The following is a 22720-nucleotide window of genomic DNA, read 5'->3' on the forward strand; positions in this document are numbered from 1 at the left end:
AATAGGCCCGTATGCATCTTCTTTAAGTTCCGCACAATAAAACGTTGCCAGATTCGAAAAATATTTTTTTTTTTTTTTTGGACATATTTCGGCTTTTGGTGAAAGTAGAAAGTTCGACATAGGACCGTATGCATCTTCCTTAAGTTCCGCACAATGCTACGTTGCCTGATTTCAAAAATATTTTTTATCGTTTTTTGGTTACATCTTGGCTACTGGTAAAGGTAGAAAACGCGGAATAGGCCCGTATGCATCTTTTTTAAGTGCCGCACAATGCTATGTTGCCAGGTTTCAAAAATATTTTTTATCGTTTTTTGCCATATTTCGGCTACCGGTGAAAGTAGAAAGCTCGGAATAGAATCGTATGCATTTTTTTCAAGTTCCGCACAATACTACGTTAACAGATTTCAAAAATATTTTTTATAGTTTTTTGCCGTATCTGGACTACTGGTGAAAGTTGAAGGCTCGAAAGAAGCCCGTATGCATCTTTTTTAGATTTTGCACAACGCTACGTTAACAGATTTCAAAAATATTTTATTTTGTTTTCTTGCCATATCTTGGCTACTGGTAAAGGTAGAAAGCTTGGAATAGACACGTATGCATTTGCTTCAAGTTCCGCACAATGCTACGTTGTCAGAATTCAAAAATATTTTTTATCGTTTCTTGCCATATTTTAGATACTGGTGAAAGTAGAAAGTTCGAAATAAGCTCGTATGCTCTTTTTTCAAATTCCGCGCAATGCTACGTTAACAGATTTAAAAGATATTTTTTTTTGTTTTTTGTCCATATCTTGGCTATTGGTGAAAGTAGAAAGCTCGGAATAAGCCCGTATGCATTTTCTTCAAGTGCCGCACAATGCTACGTTGCCTGATTTCAAAAATATTTTTTTTTGTTCTTTGGCCATATTTCGGCTACCGGTGAGAGTAGAAAGCTCGAAATAGAATCGTATGCATTTTTTTAAAGTTCCGCACAATGCTACGTTGCCTGATTTCAAAATATTTTTTATCGTTTTTGGTTACATCTTGGCTACTGGTAAAGGTAGAAAACGCGGAATACCGCCCGTATGCATCTTTTTTAAGTGCCGCACAATGCTATGTTGCCAGGTTTCAAAAATATTTTGTTATCGTTTTTTGCCATATTTCGGCTACCGGTGAAAGTAGAAAGCTCGGAATAAAATCGTATGCATTTTTTTCAAGTTCCGCACAATGCTACGTTAACAGATTTTAAAAATATTTTTTATAGTTTTTTTGCCATATCTCGACTATTGGTGAAAGTTGAAGGCTCGAAATAAACCCGTATGCATCTTTTTTAGATTTTGCACAACGCTACGTTAACAGATTTCAACAATATTTTTTTTAGTTTTTTTGCCATATCTCGGCTACTGGTAAAAGTAGAAAATTCGGAATAAGCCCGTATGCTTTTCCTTTAAATTCCGCACAATAGAACGTTGCCAGATTTGAAAAATGTTTTTTTTTTCTTTCGGACATATTTCGGCTTTTGGTGAAAGTAGAAAGTTCGAGATAGGCCCGTATGCATCTTCCTTAAGTTTTGCACAATGCTACGTAGCCAGATTTCAAAAATATTTTTTATAGTTTTTTTGCCATATCTCGGCTACTGGTGAAAGTTGAAGGCTCGAAATAAGCCCGTATGCATCTTCCTTATGTTTTGCACAATGCTACGTTGCCAGATTTCAAAAATATTTCTTATAGTTTTTTGGCCATATTTCGGCTACTGGTGAAAGTTGAAGGCTCGAAATAAGCCCGTATGTATCTTTTTTAGATTCCGCACAACGCTACGTTAACAGATTTCAAAAATATTTCTTTTCGTTTTTTTTCATGTCTCGGCTACTGGTGAAAAAAAAAGCTCGGAATAGGCCCGTATGAATATTTTTTAATTTTGCACAATGCTACTTTGCCAGATTTAAAAAATATTTTTTATCATTTTTTGGCCATATCTCAACTACCGATGAAAGTAGAAAGCTCGGAATAAACCCGTATTTATTTTTTTCAAGTTTCGCACAATGCTACGTTAACAGATTTCAAAAATATTTCTTTTCGTTTTTTTTCATACCTCGGCTACTGGTGAAAATAAAAAGCTCGAAATAGGCCCATATGCATTTTTTTTTAGTTCCGCACAATGCTACTTTGCCAGATTTCAAAAATATTTTTTATTGTTTTTTGGCCATATCTCGGCTACTGGTGAAAGTAAAAAGCTCGGAATAGGCTTGTATGCATTTTTTTAAGTTCCGCACAATGCTACCTTGCCAGATTTAAAAAATATTTTTCATCATTTTTTGGCCATATCTCAACTACCGATGAAGGTAGAAAGCTCGGAATAAACTTGTATTCATTTTTTTCAAGTTTCGCACAATGCTACATTAACAGATTTCAAAAATATTCCGTCCATCGGAATATCTTATCAGTTTGTTTCTCCGGCATCGACTCATCTTCGGGCATTTTCATCACAGAGCTCACCATCTTATAGATAGTCTGAAAACATTATTATAAGAATATAATAGAAGAATAGAATAATTAAAGATTTATGACATATTAATTAATTAACGCATAAAAGATGATACAGTATTATAATACATAAAAAAAACGTTGAAAATTAATTACGTATGAAATGAGAAATTTTTAGGAGTACAATTTAATGAAAATTCATTTATCACTGTCATAATTTAGTGAGTATTAATACTTTTAAAATCACCTTTTCCATCGAGAGCTACGAGGCATTAGTGTCACAGAATCAAGGGTTGGGGAAATTCTTCAATCAGCGGAGTACGTTTAATAACATGGAAGCAGTGATCCGGGGCGAGACTATACATTAAGCTGAGGGTAAAATTTATTACACCATGAACCGCCGAACTGAACTGTATTTCGGGGCTCCCGCATCCGCGCGGGAAACCGCGAGGCAGGATGTTTCATGGGTTGGCAACGTACCGTCACGATTTCCAGCATCTCCTGCCGCGAGATGTAACCGTTGCCGTCCAGGTCGTACATGCTGAAGGCCCACTTCAGCTTCTGCTCCAGCTTGCCGCGGGACGTTACGCTGAGAGCGCAGAGGAATTCCCGAAAATCGATCGTGCCGTCGCCGTTCGCGTCGAATGTCCTGAATACGTGCTCCGCGAACTGCGGGAAGTCGTACGATAAATTTTTGAGGAACGTAAAGAATTCCTCACGGGGCCGGGCACGCGATATGTTAATAAATTTATCGATCACGCTCGCGCAAACCTCCTCCGGGATTTTTCCATTTACCTTCGACGCGTCGCCGTAAGGAAAGAAATTCCCGTATATCTTCTTGAACTCCTCGACGCTGAGGTGTCCGCTGGGACAATCCTTTAAGAACCCTTTGTACCACTCCTGGATCTCCGCATCTTCAAAAGGAAAGAGTCAGGTGAAATATTACTTGCACGCGGCAGCGTTACACACACGTTACTCCGGACATAAATCCACGTGTTAAATATTCATCGATACCTTCGGGTTTAATATCCCGCAGGATATTTGTGCACGTTAACTCTCCGGCGTACTTTGAGCAGAAATGGTCATAATCACGAGGCTTATTTGTAAGACTTAATTTATCTTTTCCAGAGGAACTTGATTATGCCGTGCCGTTACAAGTTACAACGTAGGCAAGATAAATACCGAATGGCACGTCAGAAGGATGTTAATTAACCGTGAAAAGCGGCGTACCTGAGAATTCAGTATTCTGTTTGAGATCCTCCAGCACCTCCGGCTTCAGCTTGCTGTTTTGCTTCCCCATAGCTGCTGAAAGTCCCTTCCAGAATCCCCGATTCCTCGACGAATCCCGGAATCCAATTAGCAGGTAATTAAAGCACTAACTAGACTACTATTCTAATAGTGCCGTTAAGCACAACACGCTTCGCGGCTGGTATTCTCCACCAGGCACGCCTGAAAGAAAGAAGAGACATTCGGTGAGACTTTCAGAAAACTCTCGCGATCAGGCCTGACTTAACGACAGCAGGGTAGATGCCGTTCAATACGTCATACCGTTTTTTCTTTTTTTTTTCCACCGTTTAATCGCGGAGAACGACTATTACCTCGCCGAGGCCGCACTCGAGATCAATCGGCCCGCTGCAATTAGCGCGCAGGACAAACGAATGGAGAACGCATCTGAGCACGGTATACCTTTCTCTCGCTGAAGAATCGCAAATTCTATAAGCGATCTGAATGTCAAAGGCTACGTAGATATTAAAACGACGACGATGCGGAGTAAAAAAGATCCCGCGTAAAATCAGGCTCGCGCGTGCCGCTATAAGGTCCTTTGTGTTTTATTAACGTCCGGCCTATGCGATCGGCACCGTTGAATATTGCGAACACGCTACAAAAAAAAAAAAATTAATTAACAAAGAAAAAAAAACCAATTAACGCTCCGCGTAGAGAGAATTTTAGAAAATATGAGAGAGGTGATTAGATTAGATTCTCACGAATCGCCAACGGAAGCCGGTCTTCAATCGAATCGCGGGAGTTTTATGTTCGGTTCCACGCCGCGGATTTATAATTAAGGGTGGAGAGATACAGGACGGGACAAGGTGTTATTCCACACTCGCACACTTGCAATTACACGCATTCACGCAACTGTAACAAAAAAAAAAAATTGCAAGATTAATAGAGCAATAATAATGATACACTTGGAGCATAGTGTGTGCTTTATTATAATAATATTAGTAATGAGACGATAATATGCGGGCTCGCGCGGGTCCGTTGCCGCGCGTTAAGCTCGCATACAAAACACGAGCTCACTTCGATACAGACACATATCGAAGTCCCCATATATATATATATATATATATTGTCACGTTATGCTCTCTCGTCTGAGAGAGAGAGTGTCGCGAACAAAAAGGAATGACTGTGCGCGGACGGAAAATCCGCGCACCGTCGTGACACGAGGGGTAGGGAGGGAGGAGGGGTCGTGGCTCCTCCGCTGTATCCCGGCGCGGGACGGCGTAATCCGGTTACCAACGAATTTCGGGGCGCCAGGCACGGGCCTAGCCGTGCCGATTCGATTCACAGAGGTTATCTCCTCTTAATTATCTCCGATACACTCCAACGGCCGTCGCTTGCGGGGGCTAGCTCATCCGAACGGAGAGGGGCGGGGTGTCACAGACGGAATTTATCGGACCGGCGGAAACGACAGCACCAAAAGGATAAATGCGCGAACAGGGCGATTATAATTTTCAGTCCGTTTATTAATATTCAACGGGACGAGACAAATATGCCAAATAACAAAAAAAATAACAAAATAATCTTAATCGTAAGCGGGCTCGATCTTCGCGCGATCACCTAGATCTCAGCTTTCGTCTTGGCTTCCTATTAGATCGCCACACGCATTTTCCTCGGATCTCGTTCTCCAGTACTTCTCGCGCCGGCCCTGAATGTTGAGGTGCCGGCCACGCGCCTCCCGTACACGCGGTGTGCTTTCGCGAGACCCAACGGTACACAAGACGTCACCCGTCAGATCGCCCGTCGTTAACGAAATCGCGGTAGCTCTTTCCCGGTCTCGGCCGCTGCCGAGGGCTCTCCGTGCGAACACGACGTACGAACGCTTTACGACCGATGGAATCACATAGCTCGACTAAACGGCCCTGGTGTTTCTCACGGGGTCCGACCACAGGACCTTAGACGCCCGTCGACGGCCACTCACTAACGCTACGCCCTTGTCTCTCGACAAAATCCTCCGAAAACAACAAAAAGGAACTACCGGGCCCGTGTGCCCGCTCTACGTGGCCGGGTATCGTCCAAAGCCGTGTCGGTCTCCCCGAGAGACAGGGGGGTACAATATAATACTTCCGCAGTGCGGGTGGAAGATCTCACCGAATACACGTCCGGGCCTTCGGATCGTCCTCACTCTTTCGCACTCTCTCTCTCGCTCTCGCTCGTATCTCCCACGCTCACTCCGTCTCGCTTCCACTCAATCGCTCTGGTCGCACTCGCTCTCGCCCCAGCTACTGCCCGTCGTGTTCGCCGGTCTACACAGAAGAGAGCGAGGACCGCGCGAATTTTCGGCACGAGGACCGGCGCGTCCCCACTCCCGTACCTCGCGGATTTTTCCGCGCTACGTTACCGATTTCTCGCGGAAGCCGCGGCCCTCACGGCGCCCTTGCAATACCAGCCGGTTGGCGCGGGTTTCGGATAAGCCGTTATCGCAACAATTCCCCCCGCAGGTAGTTCTCGGCGCTTTTGTGACGGCCGCGGGGAGCTGCAACGAAGCAGCGAGAACCGCCACGTCACAATATATATATATATATAATATATAACATATTATATATACATATCGCTTAAACGGAATTAATCATACCACAATGTCATAATTATAATACGTAAGTACGCTAGGTCTTATGGTAAATAATTAAATTCTATACTGAGTTATGTCCGCTTTTACACGTATGCGTGCACGATAGATTCGCTCTCGAGGGAGCGGCGGGGTGTGGCGATGCAATCTCGCTTATTCGTACAGATAAGTGACGACGGCAGGCAACATCCCTGCATCTTGAGCGTCTCGGGGGCCAGAGAGATCCCTCGGAGTCTATCTCTCCCCCGAGGCGTTTTTTGGCGAGTTGCATCGCGGTGAAACGTACGCCGGGAGACGAACGCGATGGCTTCTAGGACGAGATAACGTTCGCACACGTTTCTATGACGATGTTTGCATACGTTCTCTCGTGCCTCAGTCTCGCGGAAACGTGAACGACGCGTAACATAACTTCATCTTTGCTCTCGATCGCGTCGGAGTCGATTAACATGCGAAGACAATCGTGAACAAATTGTCTGACTTGGGGATCCGCGTCGCCTTCGCAGCATCCACGTTAACGACATTGATACGACGTAGGTGATAAGCGCCGCGACGTTAAATTAGAGACGGTCTCGGGGGCAGCGTTCGTGAAATTTTCGCGATACCTGTCAGCGAGAAAAGTCGCGCATTTTTAGAGAGACTCGCCGCCGCGCTTTTTATCGCGAATTTTTCACTAAAGACTGCGCGTGAAAGCATTCGACGCAAATTCGGCAGATAAAATTCCATTTGACGCAATCGTTTCTCGAGCGTGTTCACAGCTAGAGGCCTGTTTTCCCGTCACGATCGTGCTCGCAACGAAAATGCATCGGAACTGACGTTTCAACATTTTTATCGATTCTTTCGCGCGCTACGCAAACTTAAATAAAATATAAAATTACAATTGTAAAGAGTTAACATAATTCGCTTAATCAATCGGTTACATTTTACAAAGTTAATCACGATGCTAGTCGGTTTGTTCTATTCTTTTCTTTTCGAGCTGCAGTGCAGTATCGGCTTTATGACGTTGAAGTAATCAGATGTAATACATACATTATTCATCTTTTTCAGAATCGATCTTCATTCGAAAATAAGAGAGGGGCTTTAGTCCAGTATCATTTTACCTTGCTACTTCATGATGCCTAGTGATAAATTAAGCGTTTAATTTTTCCACGTTCTACTTTTCCAACAAAAATTAATAAAGTTGTTTAACCTGAAAAAGATGCAGATAATCATGTAACATTCAGTTAGAAAGGAATAAGAAGCGAGGCTATTAAAACGCCACATAAAAAAATTATTTAAGTTAAAATACTTACAACAGCCTTAGAACAATTAACCATAACGGTGGTTTATTCTCACCTTTGTAAACTATCTAAAAAACAATTCTGATTCCTCATTTCTTTATAACGGATATCTGTTAGGTAAGATAAAAAAAAGAAAATAGGTTAGGATAGTGTCTTTAGACGATACTTTAAAATACACGAAATAATCTAAGTTGAAATTAATACAATACCACAACGTATCCCTGGCCTACAGATTCGTGTAACGTTAATATTTACATTTTACTCGGCAGAATAATTGAGGCATAAATTCCTTCAGATCATCCTAGCTGGCGAAGGGCAATTAACATGACAGAACGTAAACAGGGACCGAGAGCGCTCAGGTCAAGTGCTCGGTCGGGGGCGCTCGGAAACGCTCGGTCGGACTTGGTTGCACCACCTCGAACGTAGTCACGTACGCCACAGTCCGACTGTCGAGCTATTTGAATTCTGCAGTGGCACGCGGCGGAGCTCTCGTCATTCGCGGCCGGCAAACAGATAAGTTTAATCGTTTTAACTATCATTCTATCGCGATATATGGCTTTCCGATCCCTGTCTTTAACGCATAGAGTACGCACGACGTGAATATTTCGCACTGAACCTTCGCAGTGACCCCCTACGTAGTAGCTTTTAGTAGTGGCGCTTTGACCTTCTTCTTTATCCGGCTGCCATCATTTTCTACGGTCTTTCCTCGCGTAAGAGCGGTCTCGTCGCGATGACTCGGCTCTCGGAAACATTATCTAATCGCAGTTTTTATTTCTGTTTCAGATCGAAAGCCCGGAGAAGAGCCGAGGCATCCCCCGTTTTCGAAATCAGTGGAAAGATCGAACCGCAGCCGGCGTGCCGGGCTTGCCTCGGGTGTGGCGCTGAAGTACATGGGCATACAAAATTTACCGCGTAAGTTTTATGAACCGGACTGTCGCACAATGTCGCGCGACAGATTTCAGTCTGTAATTAGCCCACGCGTGACTACATTTTATTGCCCACAGGCTTCGCGAGCGACGCGTGCCCGGAGGGTGATTCGCCCTGGACGACCTTGCCACTCTGGACGACTCGAAAGGAGCAGCCTGCCTCACAAGGTCAGAAAGTAAAGCTGTGCAAGGAAAGAGGATCTGGACCGACATCCTGAGAAAAGGATGAGGCCCAGGAAGGGCATCTTGCTTCAACGGAGCAACTCAGAGGTGAGTATCATATTTTACTCGAAAAGTTAACGGTTCTATGCTGTCTAACGATATCGCTTTCTCGCGCCGACATCGAAAATTAATTATAAATAACAGCAAATTTAATAATTAGTATGAGAAGAAAGTTTTAAATTTTTGAACAGTTTAGTCGCCTCGAAATCTTGTTTGGACAGTAACTAATGTGTCTTTAAACGGTCGAACTAAAAAAAAGTAATTAGAAACGCGCATTTCTTTTTTTTTCTTTGGATGTTAACTTGATCTCTCTACAATTTAATTTTTTTTGTTTATATGTTACAGGATCAAATCGGAAAAAGAAGCCAAGTGTTCTTGTCGCCGATATTATTAATCAAACGAACTGTAGCCAATTCGTCGGGCGTTGCGAGAGTTTCGATGTAGTAAACGGGCGAGATAATTCGCTTTTCATTTCTTTTTTTTTTTTTAATTTTTTTATATCTTTTTTCCCACAATCGCGAGTGCCGTACAGAGGCGCGCAAAGTTTCCTTTCGCGATTGTAAATTCACGATCGGTTTCGCGAGTGATCAGTGCGCGGAAAGATGACTCGACACATCCCAAACTGAGTGGAGGAGGAGGCCCAGGAAGGGCATCCTGCTTCGGCAGAGCAACTTATCGGTAAGGATCTTTTTTTTCTCTACAAAAAAATTTATTTTTTTTTTTTAATTGAAGGAAATTATTCTAAATCTCTACAATTTATATTTTGCATTTTTATGTTACAGTGTCATCGTAGCTGTCTAACTCTGCCGTTGCGCATCGAACTGGTGAGCTAATATTTTTTACCTGTTTTATATGCGTAGCGATCTCTACGTTATAAGGAATAAATCGAAAAACCATACCGTCAAACTAAAATTATAATATTGTATAAAAGAATTTATATATAAAAATATTAAATAATATAAATATAAAAGAATTCGCGTAACTCGTGCATAAAACAATTTCAACGATTAATACGAAATTTATGATTGCTGGAAAATGGAATCAACTGTTAGGAATATTCACCGTATTTTTCACGATATTGTAGTACATTTCGCGGCTTTAATCGAGCGGTATTAATGTTGTTGCATTATAATGCCCTTGTTTGAAACATACATTTTATCGATTTTTCCTGTTGCGCTCCGTATTACGTTCCACTTTTACTCCGCTAGTAGCGGAACAAAATTGCGCAGGACACATTAGAATAATGTGTACTTAACATTGAAGTTAATAGCTTCATTATTTTACTCACAACTCTTTGCCCGGCAAACGAAAGTTTTTAACAAAGTGAATATTACTTTCAACAAAAAAAAAAGAAGAGAAATAAAAATAAAATACAAAGAAAGAAATAGAACTCGTGGTATTTTATCTCCGTGACGAAGTAAAAGTCGCGAGTCATATGCTCGTTATAGCCTTCGAGCAAATTGATACCCCTTGAAAGATTTATGTCTGTTGTCTCGCATTCTGATCGGCGAAACGACCTCCGCGAAAGCGATTTTACTTGAAATGTAGAACGACCGTATGCAAAACGCCGCGCCCACGATTATCTCGCAAGGACGTCTGTAATACGCCTGGGAGTTCGGATTTTTAGATAAGCGGACTTGTCGAGTTAATTAGGAAGTAGCATGCCCGCGAAATCTCCGGGGCGCATATATCGGCATTATTTATACGTCATTGGCAATAACGTAGTTCAAGAGCGGCACAGCGTCCCGAAATAATTGATACTAAGTAAGCCGACGGAGTTTTTGATTGGTTTCGAGCTTAATTAAAATTTTGCCGAAATTTTTTTTTTTTTTGCTAAAAGCATCTCGCGATTGCCAATTGGCATCGGTGGATATTTGTTAAGTAATTTTGCACGGTTCGTCAGTGATACGATAATAGCAGTATCAGAGCTTCGAACGATGATCATAAAGTCATTGCATAATCCAGATCGTAATTCCAAATATAGGCAGCGGTTATAAATTAACGCGCAATTTATATCTCGTTGCTGGTGGCGGAAATATCGTCGTAGATTTATTCTTAGTACGGGTATCCCAGGTTGTTTGGCTGAAACGTACGCTGCGATCACCGATCGGATAACCCCGGTGGGGCAATCCCGTGCGTTCGGCTTTAATTGCTCGCGAAATTATATAATCGAAAGATAGGGCTCGCTTGAACGTGTCGCGTTATGATGCACGTCGCGTTGAAATATGACTTCTAGGGCCACCGGCGGTCTAGATCTCGCGTGCTGGATACACGCGAAAATAGCAAATCGAGGCGATCAATGACATCGCATGTATCCGAGAAAATAGTTGTGGTCGTTAAAGTGCAGATGGAAATATAGTGCACATCAATAGTTCCGATCGATGCAATCGGCGTCATCAAGGAGAGTTCCGTTTTTAAAATCGGAAATACGTGAATACGCTCTTAGCTCGCGGGACTTAATTCTCTATTATGATCTATGAAATATATCGTAATTTTTTCCCCAAAATGTTTAAGTACGTCTAAGAGATCTCGTCTAATATCTCGAATAGATGTGTCTACGAAACGTCTCGATTAACTTGATTTCTTTTTTTTTTTTTCTTTTTTTTTCTCCGGTTACATATAGTAATAAAAATTATAATTATGTAGTTAATTATTATTATTATTATTATTTTTTTACAAGTTTGCGTTACCTTAAAATTAGCACAGTACCGCTAAGATTTTTAATACAAACAGGTGGATAAAAATTTGCGTTATTACCTGCGCCGAGAGTTTATCAGAGTTAAGCATAAAATTTATTTATACATTCTAAAAATTTGGTAATATCCTGACGATAAGAATTATTTTCGGGACCAAATCTAAAGCGCCTTAGCTTAGACAGTTAACGTTTCATTAGTTTCTTATTGAACGATTGTTTATTCCCCTATCAAATATATCGTAGAATGAAAAAGGATTGCATCTTCAGGGAAGCAGTTGGTGCCACAATGAGAATCATTATTATCTAATATTTAAAAACGATATTTAAGACCATTTAATGCCTAACGATGTAATTTATAAGAAATTTCAATATCTACGAAGATCCGTTAATTAATTACTTCTTCATATATTAGATACTTATAAAATTTTTGTTTCTTTGTTGATGCAAAGTTTCTCGTCACACATCCCGTCTCGCGGTATCAATTAAAAAAAATTTTTTTTTTTCTTTTTGTTGCGACGTGATAAAGAAGGAATATGCCAACATGCACAGGCGAGTACTTTTTCTGTGCGAAGCAAGATTAGCTTCAAAGATCACAAATACAAGACATAGTTTAATCTAATCCTAGAACTTGCGTACAAGAGATCTCTCGTGCGCTTTTTAACTCTCGCACTAGGACAAGTTCGAGACGTTTTCGTCGCTTTTTAAATCTCTCAAAACCGCGAGTTAAAAAAAAATACAAAAAACAAAAAAAAGATTAGCGTAAAATTCTTCACAGTTTTAACTATTTCTTAGATAATTTAAGAAACCTGCGTATAATATTTTATTCGCACACACTGAGCGATCTGATCCTAAGTAGTCTACGAGCTAAAAATAATGGAGTAACGTTCGCGGAAAGTCCGTACCGGGAGATTAATCCGTAATGCACAATGTCCAAAGCGCTTACAAATCAAGGACTGTAATTAACGACAGTGCATTCCTCGTGAATACCCTCCTCATTAGATACATACGTCGAAGAGACATTGATCACGGATTCGCGTCTCAATCCCCGTGTTCCACGTTATGACCACGTTAACGTTAATTTTGTCATACTATTGTTACGTCCTGTAACTCCACATCTCCTTTTTCCGACACATGGTTGATAAAGTAGATAATGAAAAGTATACCGAATGTATTGGTATCAAAGGAGAGGGTTCTAAGTTTCCAGAAAAATAGTTTTAACCGACGGAATATCCTGAATCGCCAGATGTATAAATAAAAGAAGGAACCTGAAACAATTGTATAACAGATGTGGAATATAAAAATCGAAACGAAAGGATTTGTCAAAATATTCAATAAACATTAATAGCTCGGAAAGATTTGGAATATCTTAAACTAACAATAAATGTCTGGCGGTACGCAAAGGAAATTCGGGAAGAAAAACAATTTAGTAAAATCAAATTTCGCCGTGGATCTTAGGGATTAGGAAACGGAGGCAAGAAGCCTGTAATAATAAAAATGGGATACGCGGCCGGAAACTATAAAATTCAGGGAGCAATTGCACGCTGCCGATAAAAAGAAGTTATCTAAACATTTTCGAATCTGTTATCTGGAAGCTTGGAAGGGCTAAAACCATGTAGAGGGGAGCTCATAAACATTTTCTCCTGGACCAATAGATATCGGGAACTCCTCACCAAAAATTAGAAACTAAGGGCGAAAACTTAGAAAATTAAGAAAACTGAGAGAAGGGCGACCAATAATTGCAAAGACGGAAAAGTGGAGGAATAAGCCTAACGAATAGAATTCAAATTTTGGAAAACTGAAAAATCAAGCGGTGGTCCTCCCCTTTTCCGAGGTTATAAAACCGCGGGTCCCGGCGGGACTCGCTCTCATTCTCATTCTCAATCCGAATTTCGCACCATAGTATTTTTACCATTGTTACCAGAGACTAGAAAGAAAATGTTTGTTTGTGCATCTTTGTGTGGGCAGAAATAAAGAGAAGATTCAAAGAGTCAGTCTACGGAACCTCAAGACAACAAGTAGTAAGTGTTATCATTTATTTACTCCTAACCCTCCCCCTAAAACCAGAAACGGTTCCATTAAATAGATTTTTCTTTGCATTTAATTTGAATAAATAAAAATAAAATGAAAATTGAGGGAATGGTCAGGGTGCCGTTCACGCTTTATAGTTTCGCTATCTCTCTCTCAAATCCTCCTGTTTTCTTGGGTGCCTCGACCTGCCTAGCGGGCTTCTTTTTGTCGGGGGGTGCGATATGCCGCCAATAAATGGTGACTATCAAAACCTTGACTTGAGTAAGGCCCCATTCGGCTAGAGGAACCAGGGAGGCTTAAGGTGACGACGGAGAGATCCGAAAGGAGTTGTGAGACGTGATGCCCAGGCATATTTTCCTCTCCATAATTCATTTACTAATTTAATTCATTAAAATGAAATCCTTTTAGTGGAATCATCGAATTTAAGAACTCTCAAGAAAAGCCGGACTTGCCGTAATCGGCAAATACGGAATTTGAGGAGCCTAATTCAGAGTTTCTTTGTCCAATACTTATTCGCGGCGGCGCCAGGGGAGATAAGAACCGACCCTCCCCGAAGAAGAGGAGAGAGGTCGTGGTTGCCTCAACCCCCAGCTCCCCCGACTTCACCGGCTCCCGAAGAAGTTCCCCAGAACGTCGAGATACCCAGGAAACTCCCCCATTCTCCAAATCCGCCGAGCACAAACGACAACGCGACCGAACCTGAGCCTGATTCGGAGCAGTTCCGCCCTACGACTCCTTCCTATTCTCCGGACATTTCAATTCATTCTCCAGGAGCTGCACCTAGAGCATGCGCCTCTCCTATTCCGTCCCCGATACTTCATCCTGGGGAGCCTGAGGAGGTCGACTCCTTTGCTGATGACGATACTGTCTTTTGGCAAGAGTCTGACGGCCCAGAGCCTTCCCCCTCCCCCGCCCCGAGTGTGGAGTTCCTCGGCGGGCAAGAGGAACCCAGAGCGATCGTAGATCCTCTCCTCGAGCTCCTCCGAAGGACTTGCTCTCCGTGGACGGATCCCGTCCCCGATAGGGCCTTCACAATAGACCCTGATTCTTTTGATCCTGAGGAGATCAGGAGAGAGGCCAGTAGGGCATCTCCTGATCAGAACGTCCTCATATTTTATCCCGGGGTGGAACACCCTTTCTTAGCTCCGATCAGGCTGATTGATCGAGTATTTCCGAGATCGTCAGCTAAGATCTCGGAAATAATAGAAATTGATCTCGATTAGCATAATTATTATTGAATTCTTCAGTTATTTCCCGCGTACTTTTGTTAATATAAAAAAAAATGTTTTCTTTTAATTTAGTATATTTAATTAAAATTTTTATTAGTTTATAATTTCTTTTTGTTTACTATTATTATTAATTTAATTATATTCTATCATCTCCATTTAGCATCAATTAGAAAAATAAAAATGTTAAATTAAATCTCGCTTCTGCAATTTTTCTTTTATGAACCTTTGAGCTCCATTTATTGCGAAAAACACCTCCGGTTCTTTCCCTGGGAACAAGAAGTAAAATTCTTTCCCTCAAAAGAACAAAAATCGCGCTAACTCAAATCTTTTGTCGTTTAAATACATCCCTAGCGCTTGATACGCGTGGCGTTGTCTTGCGCGCGTCACGCAAGAATTGGTAGTTGCGTCTCACTCTCTCTACCCTTTACCTGCTCTCAAACCATTTCCTTAATCATCGAGAAGCGGTAATCCTTCTACTAGAATTATTTCTAAACCTGACGTAACACTATCATAAAAAAAGAAAGAGAAAAAAAAAAAAAAAGAGAACCCATCGGCGAGCGAGATTAGAGAACATTTCCTCCGATTTCTCCCCTCGTAATCTCTCGTAAAATTGCGTTCTAAAACAGGGCGTTTTTGTAATTCAAGAAGAAAAAAAAGAACGTGTAATTATAGACGGAATCGAGACAGAGATTTCAACGTAAAAAAAAAGTTCTTATTAAATTAACGCGTATAAAAAAAATTGCATTCAATGATACAATTTAGAAACGGTGAATATAAGAACACGTTGAAGATAACTGCGCTCTGTTTCGTGGATGAAGTAAAGCAGAACCGGGGGATCGGGGAAAAAAAAAGTAAAAAAAATTGCGAGTCGAGTAACATCGCCCCGTAACGAAGTGTTTTAATTAAAAATACATTTATCGGCGTTACCGTCTTTAGTCGAGACTCGATTTGATTACATTTGGCGACGGAAACTACGTCAATTAAACTAGATATTTATTATATAGATATTTATCACGTACATATACACGTACAAAATACTTTCCGTTAACGAGACAGCGACGATAATCTTGCACGAACTATTGACTTAGTCCTTCCGAAAGTTAATTCCGCGTGAGCGTGCGGGCGAAGCTTCTGGGCGTGATAACGAAACGAGCGGATATCTCCTTCGCGGATAAGCTCCGGACGCCATGATACGCGCCTCTCTCAGGATTACCGTTCAATCCTAACGCTACGTCAGATGAATATTCAATGCAATAAGAGCGACGTCAGAATAACACGGTAATTACGCTTGCGATAAACGGGTACGTACCGCACGTTAATCCCTTTCGACCGGCGATCGTTGAAACGCGAGATAACGGACGAGGAAAGAATTGGCTTCTATTGTTACACGCATCGCGATCGAGTCGCGCACGACATGATGAATAATTAAAACCACGCGTAACCACGCTCGATTATTTATTTATCGTCGATCGAAGCCGGACACCGTAATAAAAAAAAAAAGGAAAAAAAATATAAAAAACGAAGTCAAGGCGTACTCGCAGGAACGATTTAATCCGACTTGTGTTTAAAAAAAAAAAAAATATTTAAGAGCGCTCTTTTAAAAAAATTTTATTTTATTAAAAAGAAAATTCTTATATAAAAGTGAAACAGTAATCGCGTTAATTTGGATACGTAAAATTTACTCCGAGACTAATTTCCTTTTTGGGTTTGAGAAAAATTAGCTACGTATTTAAATTAGCGTGAGCACGTTTACGAAAAGGAATATCATTTTCCGTCTGAGATTTCTGTCTTTTTTTTTCTTTTTCTTATGCAGCGAAATGAGGGACTAGGAAAAGCACTAATTTAAGTTCGCGTTCGCGGGTAGTTACCTAAATAAGTGATACCGTGGCGTACTTAATCAGGGCGTAGGGCTAAGAGCGAGCACTCAAAAAAAGACTTAGCATTATGAGCTAAAATATAGTTACTTCAACTAAATTGTTTCACTGATCTAGGGACGGCTAATACTGTTGCTGCTCTTGTTAAAATTATTCGCTTTCAGCATTTAGCTGTTAATCCCAAAAAGTGTTGCTGCCAAAGACACATGTCATTTAGCTAAATGTTACTAAATTCGCTGTAGGACTAAATACTTTGCAATAAATGTTAAAAATCTTAGCAATGATTGCAAGATTTTTACTATCAATGCAAAGTATTGCTATCGATTTCGCTAAAGAAGCGATGCTATATTAGCTGTAAATTTCACAGTCTTTGCTACAAGGAAACTAAAATAAAGGATCAGATTTCGGAGGAAAGTTCCTCATCAAAAAAATTATTTATATCAACATATGTACACAAATTTACTGTTTAATTAAACAGTAAATTTGTGTACATATGTTGATATAAATAATATTTTTTTCGATGTGAGGAACTTTCCTCTGAAGTTAATATTCCCTTATGTTAATAACATAAAAGAATAAATAATATACATACATACATACATACATACATATATGAGTTGTGTTTTTAATTAATGCGATAGAATACAAAATGTTATAAAATATACATTATAGTTTAAATGTAATGTTTACTTAAAAATTAATTTTTTTATGAAACAATATTAGATGCAAAAATAATAATTATGCAGAATAACATAATTTTCTTTACAATATAATAAGTATTTTAAAACAATACATCGCTCCCCATTTGCCATTGTATATATATGAAGCGGTTCATATATATATAACCAATGAGTTCGTTAACTAACGCAAAACCAGTTAAATAATTATGCAGAATAACATAACATTTTCTTTACAAAAAGTATTTTAAAACAATATATCGCTCCCCATTTGCCATTTTGTATACATAAAACGGTTCATAATCAATTAGTTGGTTAACTTTAATACAAAACCAGTTATAATTTGTCTCGTCAGATTCAATTTCATATCCTTTAACATGTAGATTTAACCCTATATTAAATATAGGTGAGCATATGAACAAAGGTTCATTGTTATATACTAAAATTATTTTTATACATCCAAAACGTAAATCGCCGCTACTGTCTAAGCCTACAATAAGAACGCATTCAAGCTTGTACCGAAAATTTTTCCATTCTACCCATTTTACACAGAAAGTTTTGGGACGTATTTTAAGATAATGGGGCAGTGACAATTTGAAGAAAAAATATTGAGGAAGTTCTGAAAGATCTACAATGTCCCCTGGTCCAGTTAAAAGAGAAGGGAAAATACTAGATTTTAATATAAATCTATAAGTTAAAGCCAGTTGAAATTTGGTAGCGAGAGACAGAAGTAGATTTTTTCTTGACATTGATGCATTACAATATGCTTTTAATCGTTTATGCATGGCTTCAAAACGAATACATGACACATTAGCAAATGGTCCTAAATATTTGAAAATCGTTGGGTAATGCAAAAGAAAATGATGTTTTGGTTTTAACCGTTCTCCACTGATTTTAAGATAAAGTTCATTATGTTCTTTTACTAAAACCTCTAAAACATTGCCAATGTCCGATGGAAGTTTTTTGGTTAGAACGATACTAAAAATATCGTTTAACAAAAGATATAATTGCCAAAATTCATCCTTTTCATCTACAAGATCACCGACGAATATTCCAAATAAACGTACAAATAACATCATTTCACTTGCCGTCATTTTGAGTTTACTGCTATTTAATACTTCAGAACTTATGCACGGTGGTTTTTTTATACCAACGTCAGAACCGTAATCAAACAGATACATTCTGTAATTTAATGTTTGTAAAAATAAAGGATCCAATTCACAAAAATGTCGAAGAATAACAATCATAGAATAATGTCCTACTCCTTCTAAACAGTCATGCATGCAATCAACGAAAGGCATTTCGATAATATTTACTGAAGGTATAGTGTTAAAAACACATTGCTCTTTGATTCCGGTTAACTTAAAATTGTTTAAAGCTAAGTCATTGTAGTAGTTTTCTGAATTACGTAATAGATCTGGATCTTCAATACATTGGGTTTCACTCAAAAATTTGGATGATTTACAAAATCGACACATAAAAGTTGCAGAAAAGCTTTCCACAAACCCGCACATCGAATGAAAACCAAGATTGTCTCCAAGTAAAAAACCAGTTGCAAAATAAATTTTTTTTTCGCCTTCAATTGTATTTATGACTATTCCCTCCGATTCTAAATAAGAAAGTTCTTGAACTAAAGGAGCAAATGTTTTTTTATTACCGAACTGTCTTTTGTCTTTTGCATAAAACAGTAAAGCCAAAAAAAAATTATCAAGTTTAGATTGGCAATCTGGAGGTAGACAAGCTACTGTTACATATACCGCACCTATTTTTTCCGAATGTGTTCCAAGAGGATTATTGGGTTCCCAATCATCATAATACACGAGAAGTGGGAACACAATATCCGATTTTTGATAATATTTAGTGCTTACATCTCTCCATCGTTGACACTGAACAAAATTATTAATTGTGTCTGTATTTGATTGAACACTCTGCATATATTGCATTGTATTATTAAAAACATCTGGAAGTTCAAAGAAATTTCTTAAAACGTGTCGAAGTGAAATACATTGTCCAGTAACGTGTACCATTTGTGGTTTTATACCTTGTTTTGTTTTATTTTTACCAATTTGAGAATCAATGTTATAAGTTTTAGGAGAGATATACGCACCTATACTATCAAAGTACGCAATGCGCTTGTATTCTGTTGATAAATGAATAAATGGGTTACATAAAGAGTCAAACATTTCTTTAATGGTGCTAATACTTTCATCTTCGGCATGGCAACTTTGTAATGTATCTAGTACTTTTTCCTTCAAAATTGTGAGAAAACTTCCACCGAGAAAAGAAGAAAAATCTTCAATTACGGAATCAACCTGGTTACGTGGAAGACCCGGTTTCATATAAATTTTACTAATAAGAGTATTAGCATGTTCCTTTAATAAATTGTGAAAATCAGGAGATGATATATTATGACATATTTTTAGTTTATTAGCAAAATCTAAATGAGGAGCTTTATTTGTATCAGAAGAATCATCTCGCAGATCAGTTTCTCTAGACGCACTAGATGCATTACAAGATTCGTTGAAACGATTAATTACAAAATGCTTATTCCGTAAATGCTTTCGATAAGAGTTCCATAAATTAAATGTACGATTACATCCTTCAGTAACGCAATGAAAAAGAGTACAATTGAAATGTTTTATAGCAATATGAGCCTGAAGTGCATCAATACTTAAAAAAAATTCTTCGCAATTATAAACACAACATTTTATCGAAACCATTTTGTTACAAATTAAATATATTTACGGATATTAGCATATAGAACAGATAGAAAGACAATGAAAAATATAATTTTAAAGTAAATTTATATGCAATATAACAATAAGAAATAGTTAAAACTAAATATATCACTCGTATCACAGTCGTATTTCACAAATACGTTTTAAGAAAATAAAGAATATTGCACTAATTGCATTGAATAACATAAAATAAAAACAAAAAAAAATAATATTTCTATTTCATTACTATTTCTTATTGTTATGTATCTTGAATTTCGAAAAACCTTCAACAACTGCTAATACCTTGGCATCACTAATATCCTTGTCGTACGATGTTTTAATTTCGTATACTGCCAGCTGCAAAAACAGCCATTCTCTGGAACACTCCGCTGGATATTTAGTATCTAATGCCTGTGTGACTTTAAACGCAATGTCAATTGCTTTTAACGGAGTCTCAACTTCATATAAGACGTCATTAATAGCAACAAAGGAATGCTTTATGTTATCGAGATCGTCACCAACAATTATTGATTGCACTCCTTGGTTTAATCCGTATTTCACATATTTTTCCTTTCTTGACTCAAGTACTGGTTTAATGTCATTTACATTCTAAAAGTGCACAAAAGTATAAAAAAAATTTTAATTTTAGGATCAAAAGTAATAAAATAGCTTAGTATTGTTTTGTAATTAATTTAGTAGTTCTGTCTGTAAATATACACCGAAATTTAAAAAAAATTTACCTGTACAAAAAGTAACAATGCATCACGAGATTCTTGACGTGAAGGTCGCCATTGATCTTTTTTCTTCTTCCAAACAGTCACCACATTGAACAACGAATTTATAGCCAATAGTACCCTTATTTGTTTGCCATCTAAATTAAATTTTTTTGTTATTAAATACAATAAATTTAATCGACATGCGTTATCACAATATATATCTGATTTGGTTGTCCCAAATTTAGGTTAAAGATTTCCTAACCTATTCCCATGTTATTGTCTCGAAGTTACGATAAAAAGTTTTATTTTCTAATACGAAAATTAAAAGAAGAAAAAGAATTATATATATATATATATATATATGATAAACAAATTAGAACTAAACAGTAAATTACATACTAACCAAGCCTGAGAAAGAAGTGATGTTTTAGATGGTTAGCAAATCTTCTGATCCTTTTCCTTCTTTTGAAAAAAAACACTATCGCGCGCGCACACATACACGCGCACACACACATACACCACTCACCATCCTCATATGAATTAAGTTTATTTGTCAAACAACTGCAATCTGATTCACCAAAATTTGATAAATGACTGTAAAATACTCAATGAAAAAAGTTTATGTATATATATATGTATAAAAAAGAAATTATTTTTTTACCTGGACTAAAAGAATTTTCAATGCTTAATTTTTCTTTTTCACTTGTTAGATTTTTTATAATGAAAGCTTCAAGTACGGAAAACTCGGCGTATAATTTCATTGTTGCATTCGAATACATTTGATTGAAATCCTGTTCTAACTATATAAAAGAAAATATGTATTTTAAAAAAAAGATAAATTTTTTTTAAATATTACATTAAAAATTTTAATATCAAATTAAAAAATAAATACCAATAAATAACCATTTGCATGTTTTAAAGCGGGATACGAATCCATATAATCATGCACAGCAATTGCATCTTTTTTCAAAAATCGTAGTCTCATATTATTAGTTTTTTCCCATAGTTCTAACACTTTTTTCCACGGTTTGCTATTATTTTTTAGCCATTGTATATTATCTGCATCAGTATCATCGTCTGGTTCTACATCTGCAAAGAAAAAAAAAATTAAAGTAAAACTTTTACTACCACGTTGTATAAAATATAAAAAAATGTTTACAAAGGAAATTTACTATAAAAAAAACGAAACAATAACAGAACGCAGAGAAATGGATTAGTTTCTTAATGAATATTTATATTACCTGAAACACTTTCCCTTGAAGCGCACGCCGATGACTCTTTTGCTAAAACGCCACATTTTCGTAATTTTCTGCGTATGCTATAATAGGTTTGTAATAGCAAACCTCTTCCAACTGACGTCTCTCGACGACTTTTACCTCCATATGCGCCCTTCCACATAACCTAAAATAAAACAATTTTTTTAATTAACTTAATATAATACAAAGTTATACTTTTATATATTTGACAATACATTACTTACTTCTGTCTCAGATGGGAAAAGTTTCACTATTTCTTTGGCGAGAAAATCGATCCGTTCACTTGGCATGCTGTTTAAACAAAAAATAAATTAATTATTTTGGCTAAAGTAACACTTAAAATAAATTTGTTATTTACAAAGAACGTTAAAATCTTACCGTGCATGAATATTGCTACTTAATTCATTATTGATGATGTCGTTGGCAAGCACTTTACGTACATTGTTATTAAGACTTCCGTACGTGGTGAAATGTCCTAGTACCATTTGGCCAGAAGTGGTTGCTTGAAGTAAAGCCGATAGATCCTGAGTATAAGAGAAAAATATTTATATTATATTCCTTTGTAGCATATAGCATATACTTGTAACATATAATTAATTTATAGTGTACTTACATATTCACTCTTTGTTCGTTTTGCAATAGGAGAAGATCACTCTTTTTTTAATGACATATCAGGACTATGATGCTCTCTCATTTTTCTTTGGACCGTTAAATTAATAGTTTTCAAACTTGCTGCATCAGATATTGACGTATTACAAATATTAGTGTCATCCGACAGTAGAAATTTGTCAGGC

General features: G+C 38.1%; 1 protein-coding gene and 1 long non-coding RNA gene across 3 annotated transcripts; one reads left to right on the forward strand and one right to left on the reverse strand.

Moving 5' to 3' along the window:
• Positions 1–2037: 2037 nt before the first annotated feature.
• On the reverse strand, positions 2038–4275 carry LOC139103024 (neurocalcin homolog). 2 transcript variants are annotated; one of them, XM_070657352.1, is made up of 4 exons: positions 4058–4275; positions 3690–3908; positions 3255–3373; positions 2038–3128 (listed from the first exon to the last, which is right to left on the reverse strand). In XM_070657352.1, exons 2-4 carry the CDS (start codon positions 3757–3759, stop codon positions 2817–2819), a joined length of 501 nt encoding a protein of 166 aa, XP_070513453.1. In that variant the 5' UTR covers positions 3760–3908; positions 4058–4275; the 3' UTR covers positions 2038–2816. The 2 variants fall into 2 exon arrangements, with proteins under 2 accessions (XP_070513453.1, XP_070513452.1); XM_070657351.1 differs by having other exon boundaries at positions 4008–4275.
• A 2423-nt stretch (positions 4276–6698) lies between these two features.
• Positions 6699–9800, forward strand: LOC139103025 (uncharacterized). Its single transcript, XR_011545821.1, has 4 exons — positions 6699–8498; positions 8591–8782; positions 9080–9412; positions 9517–9800. It is a non-coding gene; the product is annotated as an uncharacterized lncRNA (long non-coding RNA).
• Positions 9801–22720: the final 12920 nt, after the last annotated feature.

The sequence above is a fragment of the Cardiocondyla obscurior genome, linkage group LG05, assembly GCF_019399895.1.
Source record: "Cardiocondyla obscurior isolate alpha-2009 linkage group LG05, Cobs3.1, whole genome shotgun sequence".
In the NCBI taxonomy this organism is placed as follows: Eukaryota; Metazoa; Arthropoda; class Insecta; order Hymenoptera; family Formicidae; genus Cardiocondyla; species Cardiocondyla obscurior.